Source organism: Oncorhynchus gorbuscha, linkage group LG01 (assembly GCF_021184085.1).
Source record: "Oncorhynchus gorbuscha isolate QuinsamMale2020 ecotype Even-year linkage group LG01, OgorEven_v1.0, whole genome shotgun sequence".
Lineage (NCBI taxonomy): Eukaryota > Metazoa > Chordata > Actinopteri > Salmoniformes > Salmonidae > Oncorhynchus > Oncorhynchus gorbuscha.
This window is the reverse complement of record NC_060173.1, coordinates 58328011-58353931: the sequence shown is the minus strand read 5'-3', so window position 1 is coordinate 58353931 and position 25921 is coordinate 58328011. Positions and strand designations below refer to the sequence as shown.

Sequence of the window (25921 nt, the reverse complement as noted above, 5' to 3'; positions counted from 1 at the left end):
TGGTAGTTTAATCTTCCACGTACGTCATATATTTTATTGTCCATCTAGACTGTTGTGATAAAATAAACTTATGTATTTTATTTTAAACTTTGTCTCTGTGTCTTCTGTCCTCTATTATTACAGTTTGCATATACTGTGGTATAAAAGTGTCGTCGTCTGAGTGTAGTTATTTGTGATTAAGTATGTGATCTATCTGCCCCACACACCAATAGTAGTCTATCAAATAAATATGAAATATTTTTTACTTTGATTATTTTTCACTGCTTTTCACTGAAGTAAAACATTTAAAACTTTTTCAACTCTCACAAAAATAATTTTAAGGAGCAAGTTATAAAAAAAATCTGGTTTGGAAAATGACCATCTAGTTATCATGTGCCAACCCATCACCACTGTCCATGCAATGGAGAAACTTGCACTCCCGTAGCCTCGATCTGAGATAATTGGATGGTGAAACTTGCACTCCTGTAGCCTAGACCTGAGATAATTGGATGGAGAAACTTGCACTCCTGTAGCCTAGATCTGAGATAATTGGATGGAGAAGCTTGTACTCCTGTAGCCTAGATCTGAAATAATTGGTGAAATGTGCACTCCTGTAGCCTAGATCTGAGATAATTGGATGGAGAAGCTTGCACTCCTGTAGCCTAGATCTGTGATAATTGGATGGAGAAACTTGCACTCCTGTAGCCTAGATCTGAGATAATTGGATGGTGAAACTTGCACTCCTGTAGCCTAGATCTGAGATAATTGGATGGAGAAACTTGCACTCCTGTAGCCTAGATCTGAGATAATTGGATGGTGAGTCGCTCTGGATAAGAGCGTCTGCTAAATGACTTAAATGTAAATGTAAATAATTGGATGGTGAAACTTGCACTCCTGTAGCCTAGATCTGAGATAATTGGATGGTGAAACTTGCACTCCTGTAGCCTAGATCTGAGATAATTGGATGGTGAAACTTGCACTCCTGTAGCCTAGATCTGAGATAATTGGATGGTGAAACTTGCACTCCTGTAGCCTAGATCTGAGATAATTGGATGGTGAAACTTGCACTCCTGTAGCCTAGATCTGAGATAATTGGATTGTGAAACTTGCACTCCTGTAGCCTAGATCTGAGATAATTGGATGGTGAAACTTGCACTCCTGTAGCCTAGATCTGAGATAATTGGATTGTGAAACTTGCATTCAGACAACCAGAAAAGCAATGCCGGTGACGTCCAAGCCCTACTCTCCCCGGGCCTGATTGCTCAACCCAAAATTAGAAATACAGTAACTTTCTCCAGTAATATCCATAGCTGATCCATCTCTGTCTGTCCCTTGCTCCCTGTGGTGGCCCATGTGCTCCTCTGCATCTGTGAGTATCCATAGAAACTGCCCCATTTGGGCTGCTCAATGACGAGACATGAGAGAGATGCTAGCTGATAATAGTTTCCATCATAATTTTTCCCAGTAAAAAGAAAAGTCCACCCCTGCCGAACGAATACAAATGTTGTCGATCTTTAGCTGCCACTATGGCTGCCATTTCTATTGCAATGTTTTTCGGGGGGACATTGCTTTTGTCAAAACAATATGTGGCATCATTAGGCCTGGGCTTCTGGGGCCTAAGCCCCAAAATGTTTATATAACCGAGGATCACTTGCGCTATACAGTAGCAGGCACAGCAAGAAGCCCCTGGAGTGAAGCGCCTGTGCCTGCGGTGATCGGTCGAGATTTCACAATGCAGTGGACCGCTCACGTCCCTTGACCCCACTACTACAGCACCGGTTAGATGTCAAGTCACTACTCAGCAAAACGCCTGTCACTCGGTCAGAGTGTGCAGCATTGCATAGAGCAAATATGGATATTCTGAACTTCTTCTGAAAGAGAGACTACAAAAGCATCCAGAAAGTGAAAGTGCAGCAGCAGCAGCAGCAGAGTTAGCCAAAGGTTAGCCACAGGTTTGTGCAGTGTTGGCGGTAGCTAACTAGCTTCAGTAGATATGTAGATATGCTGAGGGAGACTAAGGGTTAGCTAATGCTAATAAGCCAGCATTAGTGCTCAGCATCCATAAGCTATTGTTTTTTAACAGTATATTTAGTTATTTAAGAGTATATTTAGTGAATGGGCAAGCTAAGGATGTTGATATAAGTCATGATATTAGGAAAAGTGTTTATTTTCAGCGAGTGGTTTTGTTATTTGCTTTAGCTAGGATTGACGGGCTAGCCATTTTGTTAGCTACTGGCTCCCTGTTTAAAATGGGCAATGTTGAGGTAGTAGAACTAACAAAGTGAAATGTATCATAGAGGTCTTATAACCTATTCCATTCTACAGGTAAACATGATTGGCTTATGTTATTTCCATTTAGAGAGGCCAGCATCCCGGAGTTGCCTCTTCACTGTTGATGTTGAGACTGGTGTTTTGCAGGCACTATTTAATGAAGCTGCCAGTTGAGGACTTGTGAGGCTTCTGTTATTCAAATTAGACACTGTAATGTACTCGTCCTCTTGCTCAGTTGTGCTCCCACTCCTCTTTCTATTCTAGTTAGAAACAGTTTGCGCTGTTCTGTGAAGGGAGTAGTACACAGCGTTGTACCAGATCTTCAGTTTCTTCACGCAAGGAATAGCCTTAATTTCTCAGAACAAGAATAGATTTACGAGTTTCAGAAGAAAGTTATTTGTTTCTGGCCATTTTGAGCCTGTAATTGAACCCACAAATGCTGATGCTCCAGATACTAGTCTGAAGAAGGACAGTTTTATTGCTTCTTTCATCAGAACAACAGTTTTCAGCTGCGCTAACATAATTTCAAAAGGGTTTTTCAATGATCAATTAGCCTTTTAAAAGTATGAACTTGGATTAGCTAACACAACATGCCATTGGAACACAGGAGTGATGGTTGCTGATAACGGGCCTCTGTACGCCTGCGTAGATATTCCATTTTTTTAAATCACCCGTTTCCACCTACAATAGTCATTTACAACATTAACAATGTCTACACTGCATTTCTGATCAATTTTATTTAATTTTAATGGACAAAAAAATTGCTTTTCTTTCAAAAAACAAGAACATTTCTAAGTGACCCCAAACTTTTGAACGGTAGTGTAAAAAAAGTCAATTTCCATTATTCACTTAGTTACTACTTTTTCAATTGTTTTTGCATTGTCGAAAGGTGAACCTGCATTGCATTGTGTACTGTCACCAAAGCCCCATATACTACCCACCACTGCAACCTGTATGCTCTCGTTGGCTGATCCTCGCTACATATTCGTCGCCAAACCCACTGGCTCCAGGTCATCTATAAGTCTTTGCTAGCTAAAGCCCCGCCTTATCTCAGCTCACTGGTCACCATAGCAACACCCTAATGTAGCATGCGCTCCAGCAGGTATACTTCACTGGTCACCCCCAATACCAACACTTTCTTTGGCCGCCTTTCCTTCTTGTTCTCTGCTGCCAATGACTGGAACAAATAGCAAAAATCACTGAAGCTGGAGTCTTATATCTCCCTCTCTAACTTTAAGCATCAGCTGTCAGAGCAGCTTACCGATCACTGTACCTGTACACAGCCAATCTGTAAATAGCACACCCAACTACCTCATCCCCATATTGTTATTTATCTTCTTTCTCTTTTGCACCCCAGTATCTCTACTTGCACATCATCATCTGCACATCTATCACTCCAGTGTTAATGCTACATTGTAATTATTTCACCTCTATGGCCTATTTATTTCCTTATCTCCCTACTCTTCTACATTTGCACACACTGTACATAGATTTTTCTATTGTGTTATTGACTCTATGTTTGTTTATGTGTAACTCTGTGTTGTTGTTTTTGTCACACTACTTTGCATTATCTTGGACCAGGTCGCAGTTGTAAATGAGAACTTGTTCTCAACTAGCCTAAATGGTTAAATAAAGGTGAAATTAAAAATAAATCAATGTAAAAAAAATCTACGGTAGCTTTGATTGGACTGATTATGTCAACATCATACTTTCAAAATTTTAGCTAAGAAGCTATCAGTCATCATCATGAATCAAGTTGACAATCCACTGGCAAATCATTTTCAATCCTTGTCATATGAAGCAAAATAATGAAGAGATATTATAGACAAAACATATCGGCGCTCATCGACCATTGGACACAAACATTACACAACATGTTGGAAATCGTAAATTCAGCAATGAGTGGTTTGGAAGGAATCAGTGACTAACTGCAGGTATTGCAAAGCAATCACTAGCCTGCTATTCAGTGGAGTGTGTGGTTCAATTCTGGGTTTAAGGGTGTATTTTCTACACTTAAAAGGATAAACATTCGACGTTGGCCTTGCTCTCCATCCAGCATGACTTCTGCCACGCTCAAAACAACTGATAACTCAGAACTGGGAAATGTCAAACTTCGGTGAGTTCAGGACCACTGGGAACTTAGAAAATAATGAGCTCCGACTGGAAAAATATGTTATGAATGGTCATCCAACTCGGAATTGCATGTCACGAACTCGGGCCTCTTTCTGGAGCTACGACCTGAAGATCACTGATGTCCTCATGATTCAACCTTGTTTATTTCCGTGTTCCCAGTTGTCTTGAAAGCACCATAAATCCAGAGAATGCCAGACTTTGACGGCAAAGTTTGATGATAAAATTTGCCCATGAAGGATTACCGCGCCACCTTCTTGTTCAAGTGAGCACAGCACAACAAGTTGAGTCCATAAATGTATTGTATGCTACTGCATAAATGATGTAATATGCCAGGCAGATATGTATACTAATAGCTAAGAAAGCAATACTAAGTGTATGTTGTGTAGTAAGATGTTAGTGGCCCATGTGCCTCACCCTAATAATTTGGTCCATTTCCCCCTCCTAATTTAGCCTACTATTCTGACTTGGTGGTGCACATGTAGCCTATTGCTTGTTTTAGAGAAATGTAATAATTGAATATTGTAAGAGTTTTCATTGTCTTCTCATATACCCACTTTATTTGTTCTACTGTTTATCCTACAGTTCTGACTTGGTATACAAAGGAGAATACTGTAAGAACATGCCAAAATCGCCAGTGCTCATTTGCATACCAAAGCACGGATTATCTCTTCTTTTGGTTCCCAATTCTGTCGTTTTACATTTCAAAAGTGCTGAACAAATAGTTATATTGACTACATCTGACCTCGCTAGCTGTCCCCTTATGCTATAGTTTGTACATCTCACTTGTCTGAAGAAACCACTTGTGTTTAGGCAAGTCAGCCATGCCAGCTATGTTTTTTTAAAGACAGAAGTTAGGCTGAATGAACTGTTTCGCTGCCAGACAAGGCTCCGCTGGTAGCAGTGGTAAGGTGTTGTGACTGCTGTTGGGACTCTGCTTTTGGGACAGCATTATGTCGGCACTATCAGTTTGTGAGCACCGTTTGTCACTGTTATAGTGCAATAAATGTATTGTTTGATGTTGTGTTGTATGGTGTATTGGCTTTGCTGGCGACATGGGCAGCCGCCCAGGGTGGCACAAGGCGCCCGCACAAAAACTTTTGGAATGGTGACATTAGCGCGATCGGTTTTCTATCGCTCATTTTCACGTAACGTCAATGATATCATATCACTGCGTGGGACTGTGGGTTAATCAACCTTGTCGGAGTGGGCTCCCTGATTCTAGTTTGTGAGCTCTGCGGGCTACTGCCTGGGTAGTTCTCCCACTCAGAAGTACGAGATGGGGAGGGGGGCGGGGGTGGGTTGACCTCAGGTCTCCCCACTGGAAGCCCGAGGTAGGGGGAGCGGGGGAATCTATCAAATAGCGCACCTCTTTGTACAGTACTAATGCAATTAGTAAAATCAGTCACACTACAAAATGCTACTAAATAAACCACAATTCATTCATAATACTGTGAATATATATTTCACAGACATATTGAGTTTTTTTTCTTCTGGTTTGTGCGAAATCGTTAAGAATAATGTAAAACCAGTCTGCACCCCACCAAGGTGAATTGGTTTAGTCTTGACTCTTGGTTGACAGTGTTGGGGGATGGGTAATTTATCGATGCTGGAGTGCCAAATCAACACAAATTTGGTTCTATTTGTCTTTGTTACTTATTTTTGATATTTGTTGTTGTATATATATATATTTTATATTTATATAGTTTTAAATGTTATGGTGGTTGGGGGGACTGAAGGGGGGTTCACCCAGGGAGCCATACAAGCTAGAACGCCACTGCGTCCGTGAGGCAGAAATATTGTTTATTTGTTCTATTTGTGCATAAAGAAATATAGAAACTAAATGGTTTACCACGACACATGGGTTAGACGCCACATTGAAGAGCAGTAAGGATGAAGGAGATGATCTGGTCCAGACCGTATTCTTATTATGATGAGCTGGATGGAAGTCATTGTGGAGGAATCGTAAATATGGCTAGTTTATGATTGTGATATTATTTGGGAACATTTACTGTGTGATACGCATTGGCTATTTGGTTTGTTTGAAAACATTTAATACTTAGCCTCGTGTCGATAACTGTTCTTCTTTTACTGTGTTAGTAGCCTAACGGTAAAGTCGCCTTCTATTAATTACTCTGTTTAAATGATATGGGAGTAGCTTAGTCTACAATAACATTATTGGATGCGCTGTTGTTATTTATTTCATGGATAAATATAATTTTTTTATGAAAATATACATATTTGGGTTCATTTTATATGGAAACAATTATGCGCATTTATTCACTAGAGATGTGTTTCTATGTGTTGTGCTGAATTTGTGGACACATAAATAACATTTGCGGTTAAATTCAAATGTACCGAATAAAAAATACAATTGAAATAGGTTTCCATTGCATTTTCAACTCTACTGGTTGTTTTATAAATAATATAAAATTAGTTTTATAGCGAATGTGCACGCTCGCCGATACATTGCGCAAATATATTATAGCACATTATGAGATTATTATGGACAAAAGAGTGAGATTATTTGTACATGACAAACACGCAACCATCTACCATCATGTCACCAAAATAAAAACCTCAATATTTATTGGAAAAGTGCCACAAGCTCATCACCGTGCACTTTCACCATCCTGTGAAATGTATCATCATTTATTTAATATGTAGCCTAATAAACTGCATTCTTTCCCGAGTCATAGTGGGAGAATCACATTACACATCATCTCCTGACTCCAAGTCTACTTTGATATGATGGTTATTATATCAATATTTCCGCATAAAGGCTTACCACCGCAATTTCTCACATAAATCCTTTCAACTACACAAAAAGGTCGATGTTAAAGGTAGGTTTATTTAGTTTTGTCAACATATGGAAAGTTTACCGACAAAATATGCTGTGACATTTTTTTATCTGACATGTCGCCTACTTTGCATGGATACCTGGTTAAAGATGACCACTAGGCAAAAACGGGTTGAATCAGCATTGTTTCCACGTCATTTCAACCAAAAAATATATGTAATGATGTACAATCAACCTGGAAAAACTGATTGGATTTTCAAAAAGCCATCAACTAAGGGAACTTCGTATTTGTTTTACCCAACCTTTAGCATAAATTCAATGACATGGTGAAATGTTTAGTTAATTTCACGATGAATTCAGGTTAGTTGACAACTCAACCAAATGTAAATCAAAAACGAGACGTTGAACTGATGTCTGTGCCCAGAGGGGATGTTATTTTCTACACAGAATATCATACAAAATGATTGCCAATACCTTTCTGATTCTGATGTCAGACACTTCAAACCACCATACTTCAGATTGAAATACTGTCAAAGGTCCTGTCAGACTGATTTGTAAAAGACTTTCATAGCCCTAATTAAAAAAGTTTCATAGCCCTATCATTTGTAATTATATTTTTTTTAAACATGTTTTTACATGGTCAGGTTTGGGGAGCGGTGCTCTAGGGGGGTTTAAATGTGTGCAGGTGAAAATTGGTTTGAGTTGTCATCCCTGAAATAATTAATTACAGGCTGTTTACTTTGCACTCCTATCTTTTATTCCATAAACGTGGAACATATTATGTTTCGTCATGTATACCTTTTCCCTCGTTTAATATCTGAAATGCACTTCTTTCTGCTGTAGTTTATTCAAACATATTACCACAAACACATGAAGTTACTTTTCAATCACCTTTTGAATACAGTATAATGGATTTTGCTTTATCTTACATTACTATCAACTCGTACAAAACACTTTTCACCCAAATTAAAAATGCTGAAATTCTATTTTTTAGCAAACAAATAAAACGAAAATACTCCAGACAGAGCATTTAAAGGTAACGTCATGCTACGGAAACAGGACACAATTGGGTGGGCCAGTGGCACCCCCTGCATAAACGGTAAAACACATGAGCAACATAAAAGTCTGAGCTATGTACAATACAATTGTTCTTCTACAGAGTCCGGATATGTCTAGTTATATGTGTTGCACTTCTTGGTTTCTAATCCAAGTTTACCAAACTGTTTCTAATCCAAGACCAAGAGTACAGGGCCTAGGCCAGCGTTTACCAAACTCGGTACTCAGGACCCCAAGGGGGGTTTTGGTTGAATATTTGAATCAGCTGTGTAGTGCTAGGGCAAAAAAAAAAACGTGCACTCCTTGGGGTCCCCAGGACCGAGTTTGGGAAACGCTGGCTTAGACCAATACAAGTCAGTTCTAATGGGTTTGAGCCCTCAAAGCAAGTAAGCGAACATGCATAGGAGATCCTTTGTCTGTTTCTTATGTAGGCTAATGTACAACGTTGCAATGTAGCACATCTTCATCATCACTTTTAAATCCAAAAAAACATGGACATTTAAATTGTTGTAGCCTACAAGTTCATTGGTAAACACATAGGCTACAACCCGCATAATTCATTTGAAAAATAAATGATTGCAACTCATCCAGTTTAGTTGTCTTTCGCTCCATTCGCAAGTAGGCTAGGCTACTAGGTTTAGAGCTGTCCGCAAATTATTTTCATCACGGCTGATACGTCAGCTGTTGTATTGGCAGGCGTTAAGGCTAGACCCGGGACTTTGTAACCCGCTGTATCCAAAGGTTGGGTGCTGTTTCGATTTCAGTCTCAGGGTCGCCAGGCTAGAGTTACATGTGTCTCTGTATACGCTGTAAGGGGAACCGGGAGGCCCATACGGACAGGACGACGAGGACATGGCTGAGTTGATTGTAGCGGTGCCGATGCTGTTAAAATTGCTGATGTTGTTCAGGCCGGCAGTTGGCATCCCCGGTACAGCCGAGTGGCCCCCCATACTTCCGGCCATAGTCATAGAGGAGATGGAGTTAGGAGCTGAGAACATTGACTGGGATGTGAGTGGGCTCATTGAGTTGAAAAAAGTGAAGTTCTTTGTGGACAGATTAGCCGGGGTCAGTCCTTTGTTCGTCCAGTTGTTGTAGGTGTAGGTGGGATACATGTCGTCATAGGGCTGCATGAGGCCACTGAACTGGGGCAGGTAGCTGTTCTTGCACAGGTCCATTTGCTGGTTGCGTTCACGCTTCCTCCATTTGGCCCTGCGATTTTTGAACCACACCTTAAGATCAGAGACAAAAAGAATACATGTATTCAACATGCGATCTATAACAGTAATATAATGTAATAATAAGAACAGTAGTTGTGTTATTATGTTATTACTTGTAACATTTATAATACAATCCATAACAGTCAACGAGAGAACATATAGCCTAGGCTATGAATTATTTAAAAACCTAGAATATATTTTTGTCACAACTTCACAAAATTGTCTCTCTAATGTTTTTATTAAAATAACACTTTGTTTGTACTTTATAATGGAAACAAATCGGGAGTCTTAGGGTATATAATTGGAAGTGGGGCTATGTATATTCTTCCGGGGCACACGGTTGTGGGCTAAAGATCAATTGTCCACAAAGACGTGAACGATGTGACACCATAAGCTTAGAGCTGCACAGTGGTGGGTTATATTTAGCTAGAAAAGCCTCCTCATCATTGAGTTTTAGCTGTGGCCTATATCTCGCCGCTCTCACGTCTGCATAGGCACTATGGACCATCAAATTCATCAAAATGATTATCAATAGTTGTCTTATCAATAACCGTGAAGTGTTTGCACGGCCCCTTGCAAGACCGCTGAACAAAATGTTCCAGATAAAAAGGTATTCCTCTTGGGCGTCTATTTTAAGAGTGTGTGTAATTCACTTCTGTTGCATAATATAAGGTAAATGTTATGATGTCCTCCTGCTTGGGCGTCTATTTTAAGAGTGTGTGTAATTCACTTCTGTTGCATAATATAAGGTAAATGTTATGATGTCCTCCTGCTTGGGCGTCTATTTTAAGAGTGTGTGTAATTCACTTCTGTTGCATAATATAAGGTAAATGTTATGATGTCCTCCTGCTTGGGCGTCTATTTTAAGAGTGTGTGTAATTCACTTCTGTTGCATAATATAAGGTAAATGTTATGATGTCCTCCTGCTTGGGCGTCTATTTTAAGAGTGTGTGATCCTCTTCGAAATGTTGGAAGTATTCTATAGATGTATGGATAATCATAATATATTAGCCATCAAAAAATATAAATTAAAATTATATTAGGCTCTTATCGGCCTTATTGTCGACTTCTTGCCAACTGACCAGTGCATAGTTGTTTTGATATGTAGGCTTAAACGTAACTTTACACATGGGACATTGTAGGCCCAGGACACAAAAAAACTCAAACTTACGTTGTTTCTTGCCTATATTGTAATTAAAATACCCGATTTGTTTTGGTGGTTTCGGTTGAATTTTTCAAAAAGGGTTTTCCATAGGCCTAATGTGCAATTACTCGCAAGAACATGTGTATGCATGGTAATATGATATTACTCATTGCACTACACTAAACATTTTTGCTGTAAAGTGTTTCTAGAGGAACACGTTACAGTGGATGTGTAGTGAACAATACCCATTATAGCAATCATAAGGTCTATGTAAAATTAACTGTTGCCGAACTAAATATTCTAAATTAATTGGCGCAGATACTGTAAGTATATATAAAAACATAGTTAATACAATGTCATCAAAAATCGATAGATACAGCTGTGTAATGGAGGGAAATTATAGCGTAAGATCTACCTCATAAAGTTTGTGATCGTCGTTAATTATTGCAACGATTTCATCCAAGTGGTATTCCGGTGTTGGCTTAAAGTCAAGCATTACACCCAGAACAAGTTTAAATGGAAAGAGTTTTACTGTCATTCATTCACGTCTTTACGGTTTCCCTTTGAATATACACACGTTTTATTAAGCACGGGCCAAAACGCATCTCGACTCACTTACCCTGACTCTGGCCTCGGTGAGGTTGGTCCACACAGCTATTTCCTCTCTCGTGCTCATGTCGGGGTAGCGGTTCCGCTGAAAGGTGGCCTCGAGCTCCTGCAGCTGCTGGCTGGTGAAATGAGTCCTCTGCCGCCTCGCTTTCTTCTTTTTTGGGTCATCGGCGTTTCCATCGTCACTTCTGTGTTCTACACTCCTCTCCTTTTCTGTGGAAAAACAAACATATACATTCTGTTTATTGTACTGTAGCTTAACCTGAGTCAGACTTCTTTGATTTGTACACTACTTTGATTTTAGTTCTGCAGCAGAAAAGCATAATATACCTGGCAGGGTGATCCTAACCTTGTTTGAAGTGTCCGTAAATCACTAAAGTAAATGTCAACTTTCAAAAGTCTGTAAGGCCTACAAAGACCACCAACCAGTAGGCTATCACGGTCGTCAAAACATGAACAGATTTGCTCCGGGTTCAAAATGGGTTATTTTAGACGCTCTGTGAGGAATTCATCGGCGTAAATTTAGAACGTTGCTTTTGTTGCAAGGTTTGTCCAGTCTTATCTAGAGTCCATTATCTTGTCCATGCGTGTCTTTACAAGAACGCCTTCATTTCATACCTAAACGTAAAGAAGGGCAATATATTTTTTTTAAATGAAAGATCAGTTTAAAACAAACCAGCCATGTTGTAGCTGCTGAATACATTGGCTAGCCCTATTCTTCGTAAGTTTACGTTTTATTATCTCTTTAGTATTAGGTTTATATATTGATATCGTACAACTGATGAGAAGGAGTGGAATGTAAAAGAGCTAACATTCCGCAGGAGCACAAAATATAACTTCAAACAATTATTCTATCTCCTGCATGTCAGTTGTTTAAATATGCAGAAAATATTCGATTTGATCAAACTGTAAGGCTATTGTTATCAAAGTAGGCCTACTAAAACACGACAATTTGAAGTTATTTATTTCATTCACAGAAGGTGCTTTGTGTTTCGAATGTATTTGTTAGTGCTCAATTGCTATGAACAAAGTTGTAAGCTACGTATGAGTTTCTCATAATATCGAATACATTACACACATACGTAGCTTTTTAGCCTTTAATGTTTAACACACACAAAACATGTCTGTTGTATAGCTTACCTAGCAATTATGAGAGTATGTAATGCAATGTCATTACACCGTTAATGTACCTGTTATTTCAGTATCTGATGACTCGCTACTTGAGTTCTCCAACGTTTCTCGAGTGTTGTTTGCAGTTCTCGGCAAGTGAAACGTAGAGGCCATGTCGCGCGTCGGTGGGGGTCTCACGGTCTCTGCGATTCTGTCCAAATTCATTCCACCTTGAAAATAATGATGCCGTATTAAATATATGTATTAAATCCTGTATATACGAGCTTTCTCAAACTTCAACAAGAGTATTTAGGTTTCCATCTGTAGCCAAACACTTGCCATTGCAAGAATAAAATAAAAACAGATTTTCATGAATTTGTTCTCCAGATAAACAGACACTTTTCCTAGCAGCAGGGACAGCCTAATGCTTTCAGATTCCGCTGGTGGGGATATGACCGGTGTGGAGGGGTTAAGGGGGCGGGGGGTGGGGGTATTGGGGCGGGGATGGGGGGGGGGGGGTATCCCAGCGGAGCGCATGAGGCCAGCGCAAGTTGCGTTGCCTTAGAAATTTAGGAAGAAAATGGGCCCTTTATTTTGGCATGTTGAAATATGCTCCAGCGCAATGGAACGGCCCTGCAGCTGAGTGCCATTAGTTGACTTAGAGCCTACACACGCACACGTAATTTATATATCGTATATGAACTGAGCTCAATAAACATTTGTATATAGGCCTGCCTTGTTATTTTCAAGGCCAAACATATATGGAAAGTAGGCTACCTAATTTATAATTTAGTAGCCTATATACATGAAACAATGACACTGCCACAAAATCTCCCGTAGCCCTAGTCTATCAGTTCATGTGTGGGGACGATTTGATGAGGTATATTTTCAGGCCTTCTAAACATTCACCTAAAAAAAGGTGAGGCAGACCTTGTGTCAAAAGAATGAAGTGGCGTGTGTGTGTGTGTGTGTGTGTGTGTGTGTGTGTGTGTGTGTGTGTGTGTGTGTGTGTGTGTGTGTGTGTGTGTGTGTGTGTGTGTGTGTGTGTGTGTGTGTGTGTGTGTGTGTGTGTGTGTGTGTGTGTGTGTGTGTGTGTGTGTGTGTGTGTGTGTGTGTGTGTGTGTGTGTGTGTGTGTGTGTGTGTGTGAAATAAGTGGCGCCTGCTGGTTGGTCAAAGATGGACTGAGACTGAGATAAAAAGTCACATCACATAGAGCCACTTGAATCCAATCTTGAAAAAGTTTTGTTTTAAAGGAGAAAGGCTCTATATTATATTCTAGACCTATTGACAGTAGCATATTTTCCCATAATTTAAGTGAAATGTCTGTCACTCATTAAAGCGTTAAAATAAATGTAAAATGCTAGGAAATCAACACCATTATCAATCACTTATTATCAAACACTTGCCTACCTGGTTAAATAAAGGTTAAATAAATAAATAAAATTAAAATAAATAAAACGTAAACAATAAAAACAATATTCAAACACAATGCAAACTCGTTTTAAGTTGATAACCATGTGAATGACAACGAAGAAGGCGCGCACAGTGTCAAAATCCTGGATTTGCATAAACATATCTGCAACTATTATTTGGTTTTGGATGATTTTATGGTCTCAATAACATGCAGTATTACAATTACATTGGCCAGGTATTTTGTTTTAGGCAGCTTCTATTGCGCACGATCTCCAAGTATTGCTGCAAGCGCAAGTGCTTCCCGTTTTAGATTATTGTAGGCATCAAAATAAATAAATCACAGCACGTTTCTGGAATTATTCTGCAGTTTTTACCTGATTAAATACAATTCCATTGGAAATTAATGTTGAAATCTAAATGTATAGGCATATTCATGAAATGTTGGTTGAAAATGAGGATGAGGCTGTCGCTGCTTCCTGTTGACGATACATTTTGATAAATAGTCCAATTTCAAAACACTGTTATCACGTGTCAGATAACTTTAAAAAAAAAAATATGAGCACCGTATAAACTGCACACGCACCAAAAACCCTGTTGCTTTCACAATCAGGTTTGGTCGGTCAATGTGCTGTTGAAATTCCAAAACTCAAAAACCACATGGAGACTGGAGATACAGTATTTTTACATTACTGGTTCTTGGACAACCTGCAGAAGACAGTTCATTTTGTAACGGGTTTCCTCAACATAAGAAGAACATAAGAACGCAACACTGTTTTGTCAATGACTCATACATTGATTATCACCTTGAAATCAATAGCGCGAGGGGGGTTACACGTCCTGTTAAAACAAACGAACACAGCTCAAAAACCACACGGAATAGAGGAATAATGTTAACATTTGAGGTTAGAGGACAACGTGGAAAGATACCTAGCTACTTTTTGAATTGTTGCATTTAGATTCAAATGGGTCACCAACGCAGTGTGTACAGGTTTATTTTTGTTAGTCACTTCCATCGATATCATCTTGAAATAAATGGAACAGGGGGCAACGTTTGGGGTGTATGCGCTGTTAAACTAACACTATTCAAATGCCACATGGAATCTGAGAATACCTTTTACATGACTGGTTAGGAGAGAATTTGTTGAAGACATGTCAGATGGAGATTCGAGGAGGCTGCCGAAACGGGACAGAAACAAAACAGTTGCTGTAACTTCATCGAACTTAATCGAATCACGACCCCTGACAAGGTTTGGCTGTTATTTAAGTGATAGTTTGACTCTCAAACCAGTATAGGCCTATTGGTGTGCTGCCATCGACTGTTATAAAAAGAGCTCCCCGAATGTTCTGTGCAATTTAGTTTAAACATTATAACGGCGTTCAAAATCCTGCAATGGAGAGTCATGTTTAACACAGTCAACGGGCCCAAACCAAATATAGTTCATTAAAATTATTATTATTATTAAATTATTATCTGCTTAAAGCAATCGATGTAATGTACTCGTGATGACTGTAAACTTGTATATTAACATCACCAATCTGAAGAAAAAAGGAAGTGAAATTCCACTCAAATGTATGTGGTGAAATTGCGATCGCGTGTAATGTAGTAACACAAACTGTCCTCATTGGGGAAATTGGCGTTAACATGACAAAACAAATCAGTATTATCCGAAAGGTTGCAAGTTCAAATCCCCGAGCTGACAAGGTTAAAAAAAATCTGTCGTTCTGCCCCTGAACAGGCAGTTAACCCACTGTTCCTAGGCTGTCATTGAAAATAAGAATTTGTTCTTAACTGACTTGCCTAGTAAAATAAAGGTAAAATAAAATAAAAAAGTGGAATGTGCCTTCTAGACTAGAGCTTCCCCCACCCATAGGGTCATGGCTAGAAGATTTCCAGCTTTTGTCAAATTAACGTCAACAATTATTATTTTAGCATTTTATGTTGCATTTTAGCAAACCTTAACCCAAACCCAAACCCCTTTCATAATCTTAACCCAATTATCCTAACCTTCTACGTTAATTATCCTAACCTTCTACGTTAATTATCCTAACCTGCTACGTTAATTATCCTAACCTGCTACGTTAATTATCCCTAACCTGCTACGTTAATTATCCTAACCTGCTAAGTAAGTTCTCATAACCAGCTACTAAAATTCAAATCTGACGTTAATTTGGCAAAAACTGGATACCTTCTAGCCATGACTCTTCCGTTCCCCTTCCATAGTGACTGGGCAGCAGCCTGAACCTTTGACGTTCCGATTCAGTTCATGACATTTACTTATGTCAAGAGACCCTATCGAACTGGAAAGAATCCCTTAAGGGTCTTTCAAAAGGCAATTGTGCAACCTTTCAACAATCACTTACTTTTTCATTCATTTGTTCAGGTTCCTCGCCATGCTTAATGCAATATTGTTTTTGCTGTAGGCTATTGAACCTCTTTGGATAACGAGTTTTCTTGAGCATTGAATGCACGCCATGCTTTCATCCGGAAGTAGGTCTACGCTCATACCTTATCAATAAAAAAACGGAATCATACACATCAACCAAGTATAAGGCCTTATTGGTGCGTCCACTCTCAAGGCTGTGAATTGGGGTCAATTGAAGTTAAATTTCACATATTCTGGAAACAAAACATTTTTCAATGAATGTAGCTATTGCCTTTCAACTGTCAAATTGATTGAAATGTTAATGGTAAGTATTCAACCCTGGTATAGGGAAGAACTGAGCCAGCAACCTAAAATCAAGAGGAACATCCATGTAACACAAACATCTCAGCGAATTAAGAGGTCTAAACTATTCAGAAACCAATCTCCAGCCGTTAAAAATAAGTCAAATGTGAGTTGAAGTTAAATCTAACATGTTCCAGGGCGCCTCAAACGTCTCAGTAAGGGGGCTCGCGGTGACGTGATTGGAAGAGAGGGTAGGTAGCCTAGTGGCTACAGCGTTGGACTCGTAACCGAAAGGATGCAAGTCGAATCCCCGAGCTGACAAGGTAAAAGGTTATGCACAATCAAATTAATGTTTGCCTCTGTGTGTTGGAGATGCTCATCATAAATAATTACCAACAGAGATGTAGTCGGCATCCTTTTGGGCTTTGGCTCCTAGTCTACGTTAGAGGCAGGACTGTTAGTGTTATTTTATTGACAATCTATATCATATACCTAATCTGTTGATATTCTTGCATATACATTGGTGCTGCACGTTCTTATTGGCCTTCATGCGCGTATTGTTGGCTCGTCTGATAATGCATTTTAAATTGTATGGCACTTGCCACTTGCGGGAGGGATGGTTTACAAAAACCATTTTCATCCACCAAGACAGGTTAAAGGGCAGTAGCAAGATAAACAGTAATATTTTTTTCGGAGGACTGAAAATAAACGCAACGATCGTCATTAATCACAAGCCAAACCAAAAAGTGTTTTTTTTTATCGTGTCCTTTATGTCATAGTCACACAAAAAAACACTGAAGGGGCTACGACAACACTGGGGCTCGAATATAATCGGACACCGTGCGTAACTGGTAAAGGCTATGGATTTAATGACATTATTGACTTAGCGATCATCACATCTCCAAAATCTTGAGTGGATACTTGGCTGTGTGACCCATTCCCGATAACCACCCTGACATTTGAACAAATGTTTCATTCGAAATGGCTCCATCATCCCACTCACGAATGAATGGGTATTACTTTGTACCTGTATTGATTCAGTCTGCTTTAGATTCATTGACGTTATATCACTCTTGCCTCGTGTTCTCTTCAATAGCCTATAGGCCATGCAAGTAAAACGTTATGTTACGTCCTCGTCAATATTTTACGTATGCTGAGTGGCGATTTTAGCATGTAAATCTTGGTGGGGCAAAAAAAGAAAGAAAGTGGGATGCATGCCAGCAAAGCCACAACAAAACACTAAACAATACATTAATTGCAATATGACGGTGACAAACGGTGCCCACAAACTGTTAGGGCCTACTTAGCGAAACAGTTAATCCAGCCTCATTTACTGCCTTAAAAAAACTACCTGATATGGCTGACTTGCTTAAAACACATGTGGTTTCTACTGACAATTGAGATGTGCAAACTATAAGGGGACAAAAGTGGATACGAGGAAATGTGTCATTTCGATTAAGACATTAATGAGCGAGCTAGGACAGATGTAGTCAATATAACTATTTGTTCAGCCCTTTTGAAATGTACAACCACATAATTCAGAACATGGGCCGGGCCGTTCTTACAGTGTTCTCCCTCTACACCAAGTAGAACCATAGGATAAATAAAGGGGACATATAAACAGACAATGAAAGCTCTTACACTATTTGATGATTACATTTCTCTAACACAGGTTATAGGCTACATGTGCACCACCAAGTCAGAACGGTAGGCGAAATTAAGAGGGGAAAATACACAAAATTAGGCACATGGGTTACTAACATCTTACTACACAACATACACTTAGTATTACTTTCTTAGCTACAGTATACATATCTCTCTGGCCTATTACATAATTTATGCAGTAGCATACAATACATTTTTGGACCCAGCTTCTTGTGCTGTGGTCACATGAAGGTGGTGCGGCAGTCCTTAATGGGCAAATTCTGTCATCAAACTTTGTCATCAAAGTCTGGCATTCTCTGGATTTATGGTGCTTTCAAGACAACTGGGAATGCGGAATTAAACAAGGTCGAATCATGAGGACATCAGTGATCTTCAGGTTATAGCTTTAAAATAGAGGCCAGAGTTCCAGATTTACAATGCCAAGTTGGATGACCGTTCAAAACCTATTTTCCCAGTCAGAGCTAGTTTTTCTTTCAAGCTCCTAGTTGTCCTGAAGTCACTGAAATCAGATTTCCCAGTTCCAAGTTAACAGTTGTTTTGAGTGTGGCACAAATCATGCTTCATTGACAGCATGGCCAATGTTGAATGATTATAATTTTAAGCTTGGAAAAGAGACCCTTAATCGCAGATTTGGGACCACACAGGCACTCCTCTGAATAGCAGGCTAGTGATTGCTTTGCAATGCATGCAGTTAGCAACTAATTACTTCCAAAACACTCATTGTCGAATTTGCGATTTTCAACTTGTTGTGTAATGTTTATGTCCAATGGCCGATGAGCGCTATGTTTTATCTATAATTTCTCTTCATTATTTATATTCATATGACAACGATTCAAAAGGATTTGCCAGTAGAATGTCGACTTGAAAGTATGATGTCAGTCTAATCAAAGCTACTATAGATATAACGTGATTTGGCGTCATTTTATCTGTGGCCTTGAGCCTTCTTGGATCGGCACTTCTAATGTAACTCTATGGCAGCACCCAAGGGCCTCACATTTTCTAGCTCTACCCTTAGACATGGCTGTGACGTAGTGTCCCCATGAGTGACAGAACACTGAGACAATCATGGCACAACTAGAGAACATTTACATACACCTTAGCCAAACATATTTAAACTCAATATTTCACAATTCCTGACATTTAATCCTAGTAAAAATTCCCTGTCTTAGGTCAATTAGGATCACCACTTTATTTTAAGAATGTGATATGTCATAATAATAGTAGAGACAATGATTTATTTCATCTTTTATTTCTTTTATCACATTCCCAGTGGGTCAGATGGTTACATGCACTCAATTATTATGTGGTAGCTTTGCCTTTAAATTGTTTGACTTGGGTAAAACATTTTGGGTAGCCTTCCACAAGCTTCCCACAATAAGTTGGGTGAATATAGGCCCATTCCTCCTAACAGAGCTGGTGTAACCGAGTCAGGTTTGTAGGCCTCATTGCTCGCATACGCTTTTTCAGTTCTGCCCATACATTTCCTAGGGGATTTAGGTCAGGGCTTTGTGATGGCCCCTCCAATACCTAAACTTTGTTGTCCTTGAGCCATTTTGCCACAACTTTGGAAGTGTGCTTGGGGTCATTGTTCATTTGGAAGACCCATTTGCGACCAAGCTTTAACTTCCTGACTGATGCATTGAGATGTTGCTTCAATATATCCACATAATTTTCGTGCCTCATGATGCCATCTATTTTGTGAAGTACACCAGTCCCTCGTGCAGCAAAGCACCCCCAGAACATGATTCTGCCACCCAGTGCTTCACGGTTGGGATGGTGTTCTTCGGCTTGCAAGCCTCTCCTTTTTCCTCCAAACATAACGATGGTCATTATGGCCAAACAGTTCTATTTTTGTTTCATCAGACCAGACGATGTTTCTCCAAAAAGTACAATCTTTGTCCCCATGTGCAGTTGCAAACCGTAGCCTTGCTGAGCAGCCTTTCAGGTTATGTCGACATAGGACTCATTTGACTGTGGATACAGATAGTTTTGTACCTGTTTCTTCCGGCATCTTCACAAGTTCCTTTGCTGTTCTGGGATTGATTTGCACTTTTTGTACCAAAGTACGTTCATCTCTAGGAGACAGAACGTGTCTCCTTCCTGACTGGTATGATGGCTGCGTGGTACCTTGGTGTTTATACTCGCATACTACAGATGAACATGGTACCTTCAGGTGTATGGAAATTGCTCCTAAGGCTGAACCAGACATGTGGCGGTCTACTATTTATTTCTGGGGTCTTGGCTGATTTATTTTGGTTTTCCCATGATGTCAAGCAAAGAGGCACTGAGTTTGAAGGTAGGCCTTGAAATACATTCACAGGTACACCTCCAATTGACTCAAATTATGTCAATTGGCCTATCAGAAGCTTCTAAAGCCATGCCATCAGTTTCTGGTATTTTCCAAGCTGTTTAAAGGCACTGTCAACTTAGTGTATGTAAACTTCTGACCCACTGGAAATGTGATGCAGTGAATTATAAGTGAAATAATCTGGCTGTAAACAATTGTTGGAAAAATGACTTGTGTCATGCACAAAGTAGATGTCCTAACCGACTTGCCAAAACATATATATATAGCCCCACACTCTTAGGTAAAAACAAATTATATATATATATATATATGCGTATTTCTATATATATATTTCTATATATATATATATATATATATATATATATATATATATATATATATATATATATATATATATATATATATTTCTATATATATATATATATATATATATATATATATATTTCTATATATATATATATATATATATATATATATATATATATTTCTATATATATATATATATATATATATATATATATACATATATATATATACATATATATATATATATATATATATATACATATATATATATATATTTTTATTTATTTATTTATTTACCCTAAAAATGTCGGGCTCAAAACAAGCTGCCCTAGATTACTGGTCGCCACTGCGTATGTCTATTGCTTAAATGGAATGGGAAAACATGCGAAAGCACGACAATAACTTATAGAGCTCTATGATCCATCAATGATTTCCGTCCACATTTATTTCTGTGATACTGCGTAATTAGGCAGAATAAAAGTGTATGCAAACAAATGGTTTTAACTAATCGTCTAGACCTGATTTATTTCATATATTCTTGCCAAATACATACCAGAAATCTGTAGGCTATTCAAACCACAATAATACATTGAACGGGTATCTTCGCTAATGTTTGCGCATAAGGGCTATAATATTCTATCTACAAGGCCACCCTTGCCCTGATATTTAATTAGCAGTGTAATTTACATTTACGCAATCAACTAGTTATTTTATAATTGAATGGATGTAGCATAGTCAAACAATTGAAGTAGCCCCTTTTGCCGCAGTAAGGTAGCATACAGACAAAATATGTCTGTCATGAAACAAATCCCTCATAACGAAGCATGAACTTGAAGAATGCCAGATGCATATAACCCGAGAATATTAGCCTATGGGTATGATGAAGGCTTTATTATGCATTCATAGGCTGTCAATGGAGCACAAGAAAAATTATATTCTCAACACCATGTTCGTTTATAAGCTGCTTGTTAACTGACAATGCGTTGTGGTAGCATATATTATAGTATTTGCCCAGGCTTTATGAATGCATAATAAATCATGTTTGACCAGTAAAATGTTACAAATGTCTAAAAGAAGTAACGGCCAAGCATGCAGTAATACCTGTATTTCCGCAAGGGATTACATTCTTCGACAAAATCAATTCCATTTAGATGCCTGAAAAACAAAATAACAATGCACATTCACCATCATATTATTTATACATGGTGGTCATTGTAACCTTCGAATCTATAGCCTATTGACAAATCCACTTTAATCAGGGATTATATTGGCCTATAGCATTGGCTCCACTGAATAGCGTTTACGCACGTTTCCTTTTGCTTAGTAGAAATGAAAATATAACGACAGAAATTCAAGCACAACTTGTGAAAAACGCTCAGTAATCGAGTCCTTTTTGGCTACACTTATTCATCAATTGGAATAATGCTGACCTTTTAGTTTTAAAAGATTCAGAGATACCGTTGCAAAAGTTGATCTTTATCGTCATGTAAACACATAACCTCTTTTATACACACACACACACACACACACACACACACACACACACACACACACACACACACACACACACACACACACACACACACACACACACACACACACACACACACACACACACACACACACACACACACACACACACACACACACACACACACACACACACACACACACACACACACACACACACACACACACAGATTAGTAACATAATAGTACATGCACTCATTAATAGGTACTTTTATTACATCCTCTTATGATATGAGGTTGTATTTCTTCTGACAACTCACCTCTCATGTAATATTGTTAATTCTCAAACGTCTTCTATTCGGAGCCTATTGTCATCCATGCACTCATTCAGAAAAACATTACTCAATTCAACATTTTATCGCAATACTCCAACACCCCACCCATATTCCCTGACAAGGTTTGTAATCTTCTCCTACAAAAGTCAATGCATGCCCATGCGTAATACTCAAAACACAGGAGGTTGGTGGAACCTTAATTGGGGAGGACGGCTCATGGTAATAGCTGGAGCGGTAACAGTGGACTGGTATCAAATACTTCAAACATATGGTTTCCATGTGTTTGATGCCATTCCATCTGCTCCGTTTCAGCTGTTAGTATGAGCCGTCCTTCCCTCAAAAGCCTCCACTGGCTCAAAGCCGATGTATCCTCCACTTGACATAGACTGGAGAGGCCTTGTACACTTGGACACAATAAAAACATGCAATCCGAGTCACTGTCTTATAATTTTGGGGGACCAAGTGGCACAGCGTTCTAAGGCTCTATCGATTTAACTGACTTGCCAGATTAAATAAAAAATACAAATTAATACATACCAAGGCATATATTTTCTGCACAACTCGAATAGCCTACTCACCAGTTAATTCTCAGAAAATAAATAAATAAATCTTTACTCTGTCCCCATGCAGGTGTGAAATAGATCCACTTAAGTGCGGGCATATGCTGTGTCCAAGTATGCGCTTTGATAGCTTCTCTGCGTCGCTTTGTGTTTTTTTTCTGGAGACCTTTCTCCTGTCCCGGTGACGTCACGGCGGCGCACCTCACGACAGCAACTCGACACAGTAATGCGCATTTAGCCTACCGTGGGGAGATGTGTACAAGCAGCTGATCTCTTTGAAGGCTGAGAAAACCCTAAACAAATGCTTTTGAATATTAATATGTTTAGTGAATTCGTTTTGATTTTTTTTGTATTTCTGGTGAAGAAGATATAGTCTATAGCCAATAGCCTTCCTCGACATGGGGAAATAGGGTTTATTTTTTGTATGGGCTATCTAGCCTACTCTACATTTTGAACGAAATTCTAACAATATATCTTATGCAAGCACTTAAAATGCATTTTTGAAAGATAATATAATGTAAAAAATATATTTATAGTTTTAGAGCTATCTGTTTTTTTTCCTATTTCGCTCGGTTCAGGTTGCTATAGTTTCATTAGAATTGCGCTTTAAATAACAATTCTCACTGAAAATGAATTATGCTTGCAGCAGATGCACATATTGCTTTTAAAGCTTAATATATCAGTTGCAACTATTTAAACAACATTTTATTACACAACATTTAGCCTCCTTTTCAAACCAGTTGTAAACGACATACATACTAATAAGTTACACAGCCATTAAATAGGTTTTTAATTTGATTCAACTTGTTCACAATGCAAAATGTCATAACGCATGCAGCTCATTATTTCCCTTTTAAATACATTTTTATTTTTTATGAATGAGCCACTGGTATTTGTATGCCTATGTGAATTTACCCTCAACATTGCTTTAGGTAGCCTGTATTCTCATCAGTATAGCAGAACATAAACATTTGCTCAGCATTAATGCTAGAGCGGTCTAAGGCACTGCATCTCAGGGCAAGAGGTGTTACTAAAATCCCTGGTTCAAATCCAGGCTGCGTCACATCTGGCCGTGATTGTGAGTCCCGTGCACAATTGGCCCGGGGTACACCGTCATTGAAAATAATATTTTGTTCTTAACTGACTTGCCTAGTTAAATAAAACCGTATCAATATATATACACATATTCACGTTCTTTATGAAATGTTTGCTATTATACATTTTCAAACTATTTAAAATAAAATATTAAATGTAGCCCAATGAAAGGTAATAATAACTAGTTTATTCATTAGGCATAAACAGCAGAAAAACATGTTTTGAATTTGAAATAAATATTAACACAGGCCTAATGAATGAATCCTTATACTGGTTGTATGTATAGGCCAATTGGACTAATCTGCCAATATCTCCTGTTTAGATTAATAATCGAAATCAAAAGAATATCGGAAAAAAACGTTTGAGTCATTTTACTATCGAGTACATGGGTTAATAGACCCTGTTACATGTGTACCCTGGAATGGAGGCATGGCTTAGCTGGGGTGAGGAAGCCCTGTCTAAAGATTCAAACCGGAACCTTTTTGTGATGGGAGGGGTTCAGTTTTTTACCTTTGTAATGATATATTGTAGCGTTGGCAGCCTATCAGATTGAGGCGTGGCTTCAGATAGTTATTTGTGGCCAGTCATTAGCATACATGTCATTCCCGTTCATCATGTTATGTTTGTATACTGAAAAGTAAAATGTTGATTGAATATTTATGCATAGTACATGTTCTAATATAGTATTATATTTGCTGGTACATACGGTAATAAAGTGGTAACTCTTCCAACTTTGGTATTTGCAGACAGTAGGCTCTCCACCACTGTTAGCCTCATTGAAGCTACAAAACGGCCATCATTCAACCTTAACATGTGATAACAATACTACAGAACAGATGAACAGGAATGACATCTACTCTAAAGGGTGGCAATTTTTTATTTTATTTTATTTTTATATAAGCCACTCCTCCACTCCAGGGTTCCTCCAAGAACTAGTTGCTACGTTAAACCATTTAAGGGATATTTTGTGATTTTGGCAATTATCTACTTCCCCAGAGTCAGATGAACTTGCGGATACCATTTTTATGTCTCCGCGTGCAGTTTGAAGGAAGTTGCTAACTAGCGTTAGTGCAACGACTGGAAGTCTATGGGTATCTGTTAGCATGAAACTAACTCTTCATACTAGACACAGATACATAAAAATGGTATCCACAAGTTCATCTGACTCTGGTGAAGTACAGTAGATGAAGGGCATCATTGCCAAAATCTCGAAGTATCCCTTTAAAGGTTCCTCCAAGAACCCCTTAATTACTTCTTCAGGCTAGGGTCTATTTTTCTCCACTTCCTGTCTGACTGGTGTGCCCAAAGTAAACTGCCTGTTGCTCCGGCTCTAAAGCCAGGATATGCATGTAATCGGTACCATTGGAAAGAAGACACTCTGAAGTCTGTAGAAATTTTTTTAAAATAATGTAGGAGAGTATAACACAATAGATATGGTAGGAAAAATCCAAAGACAAACCAACCGGAATGTTCTTTTTTGAGAGCCCATGCTCTTACAATGGAAAGTATAGGGGCATATCCAAATCCAGCTCCCAGATTGCAATTCCTATGGCTTCCACTAGATGTCAAAAGTCTTTGATCAAGGTTTCATGCTTTTTTCTTCCAAAACCAGGAAGAATAATGAGTTTTAGTACTGGGACTCAGAGTTGGAAATCAGTCTGTGTGCACGATGAAGAGGAAGCGCACATGCTAAAATCGCTTTCCTATTGAACATACTTCTTTACTTATGACATATTATAGTTTAATTACATTTTAGGGTACCCAAGGATTATATAGAAACATATTT

General features: G+C 38.7%; 1 protein-coding gene across 6 annotated transcripts; it reads right to left on the bottom strand.

Annotated features, from left to right (window-relative positions):
• Nucleotides 1-8008: 8008 nt before the first annotated feature.
• On the bottom strand, nucleotides 8009-23171 carry LOC124040447 (pituitary homeobox 1-like). 6 transcript variants are annotated; one of them, XM_046357666.1, is made up of 5 exons: nucleotides 23059-23171; nucleotides 21777-21830; nucleotides 12397-12546; nucleotides 11217-11419; nucleotides 8009-9465 (listed from the first exon to the last, which is right to left on the bottom strand). In XM_046357666.1, exons 2-5 carry the CDS (start codon nucleotides 21820-21822, stop codon nucleotides 8914-8916), a joined length of 951 nt encoding a protein of 316 aa, XP_046213622.1. In that variant the 5' UTR covers nucleotides 21823-21830; nucleotides 23059-23171; the 3' UTR covers nucleotides 8009-8913. The 6 variants fall into 6 exon arrangements, with proteins under 6 accessions (XP_046213622.1, XP_046213614.1, XP_046213627.1 ...); XM_046357658.1 differs by lacking the exon at nucleotides 23059-23171 and adding an exon at nucleotides 22466-23002; XM_046357671.1 differs by lacking the exon at nucleotides 23059-23171 and adding an exon at nucleotides 22106-22151.
• Between the last annotated feature and the right edge of the window lie 2750 nt (nucleotides 23172-25921).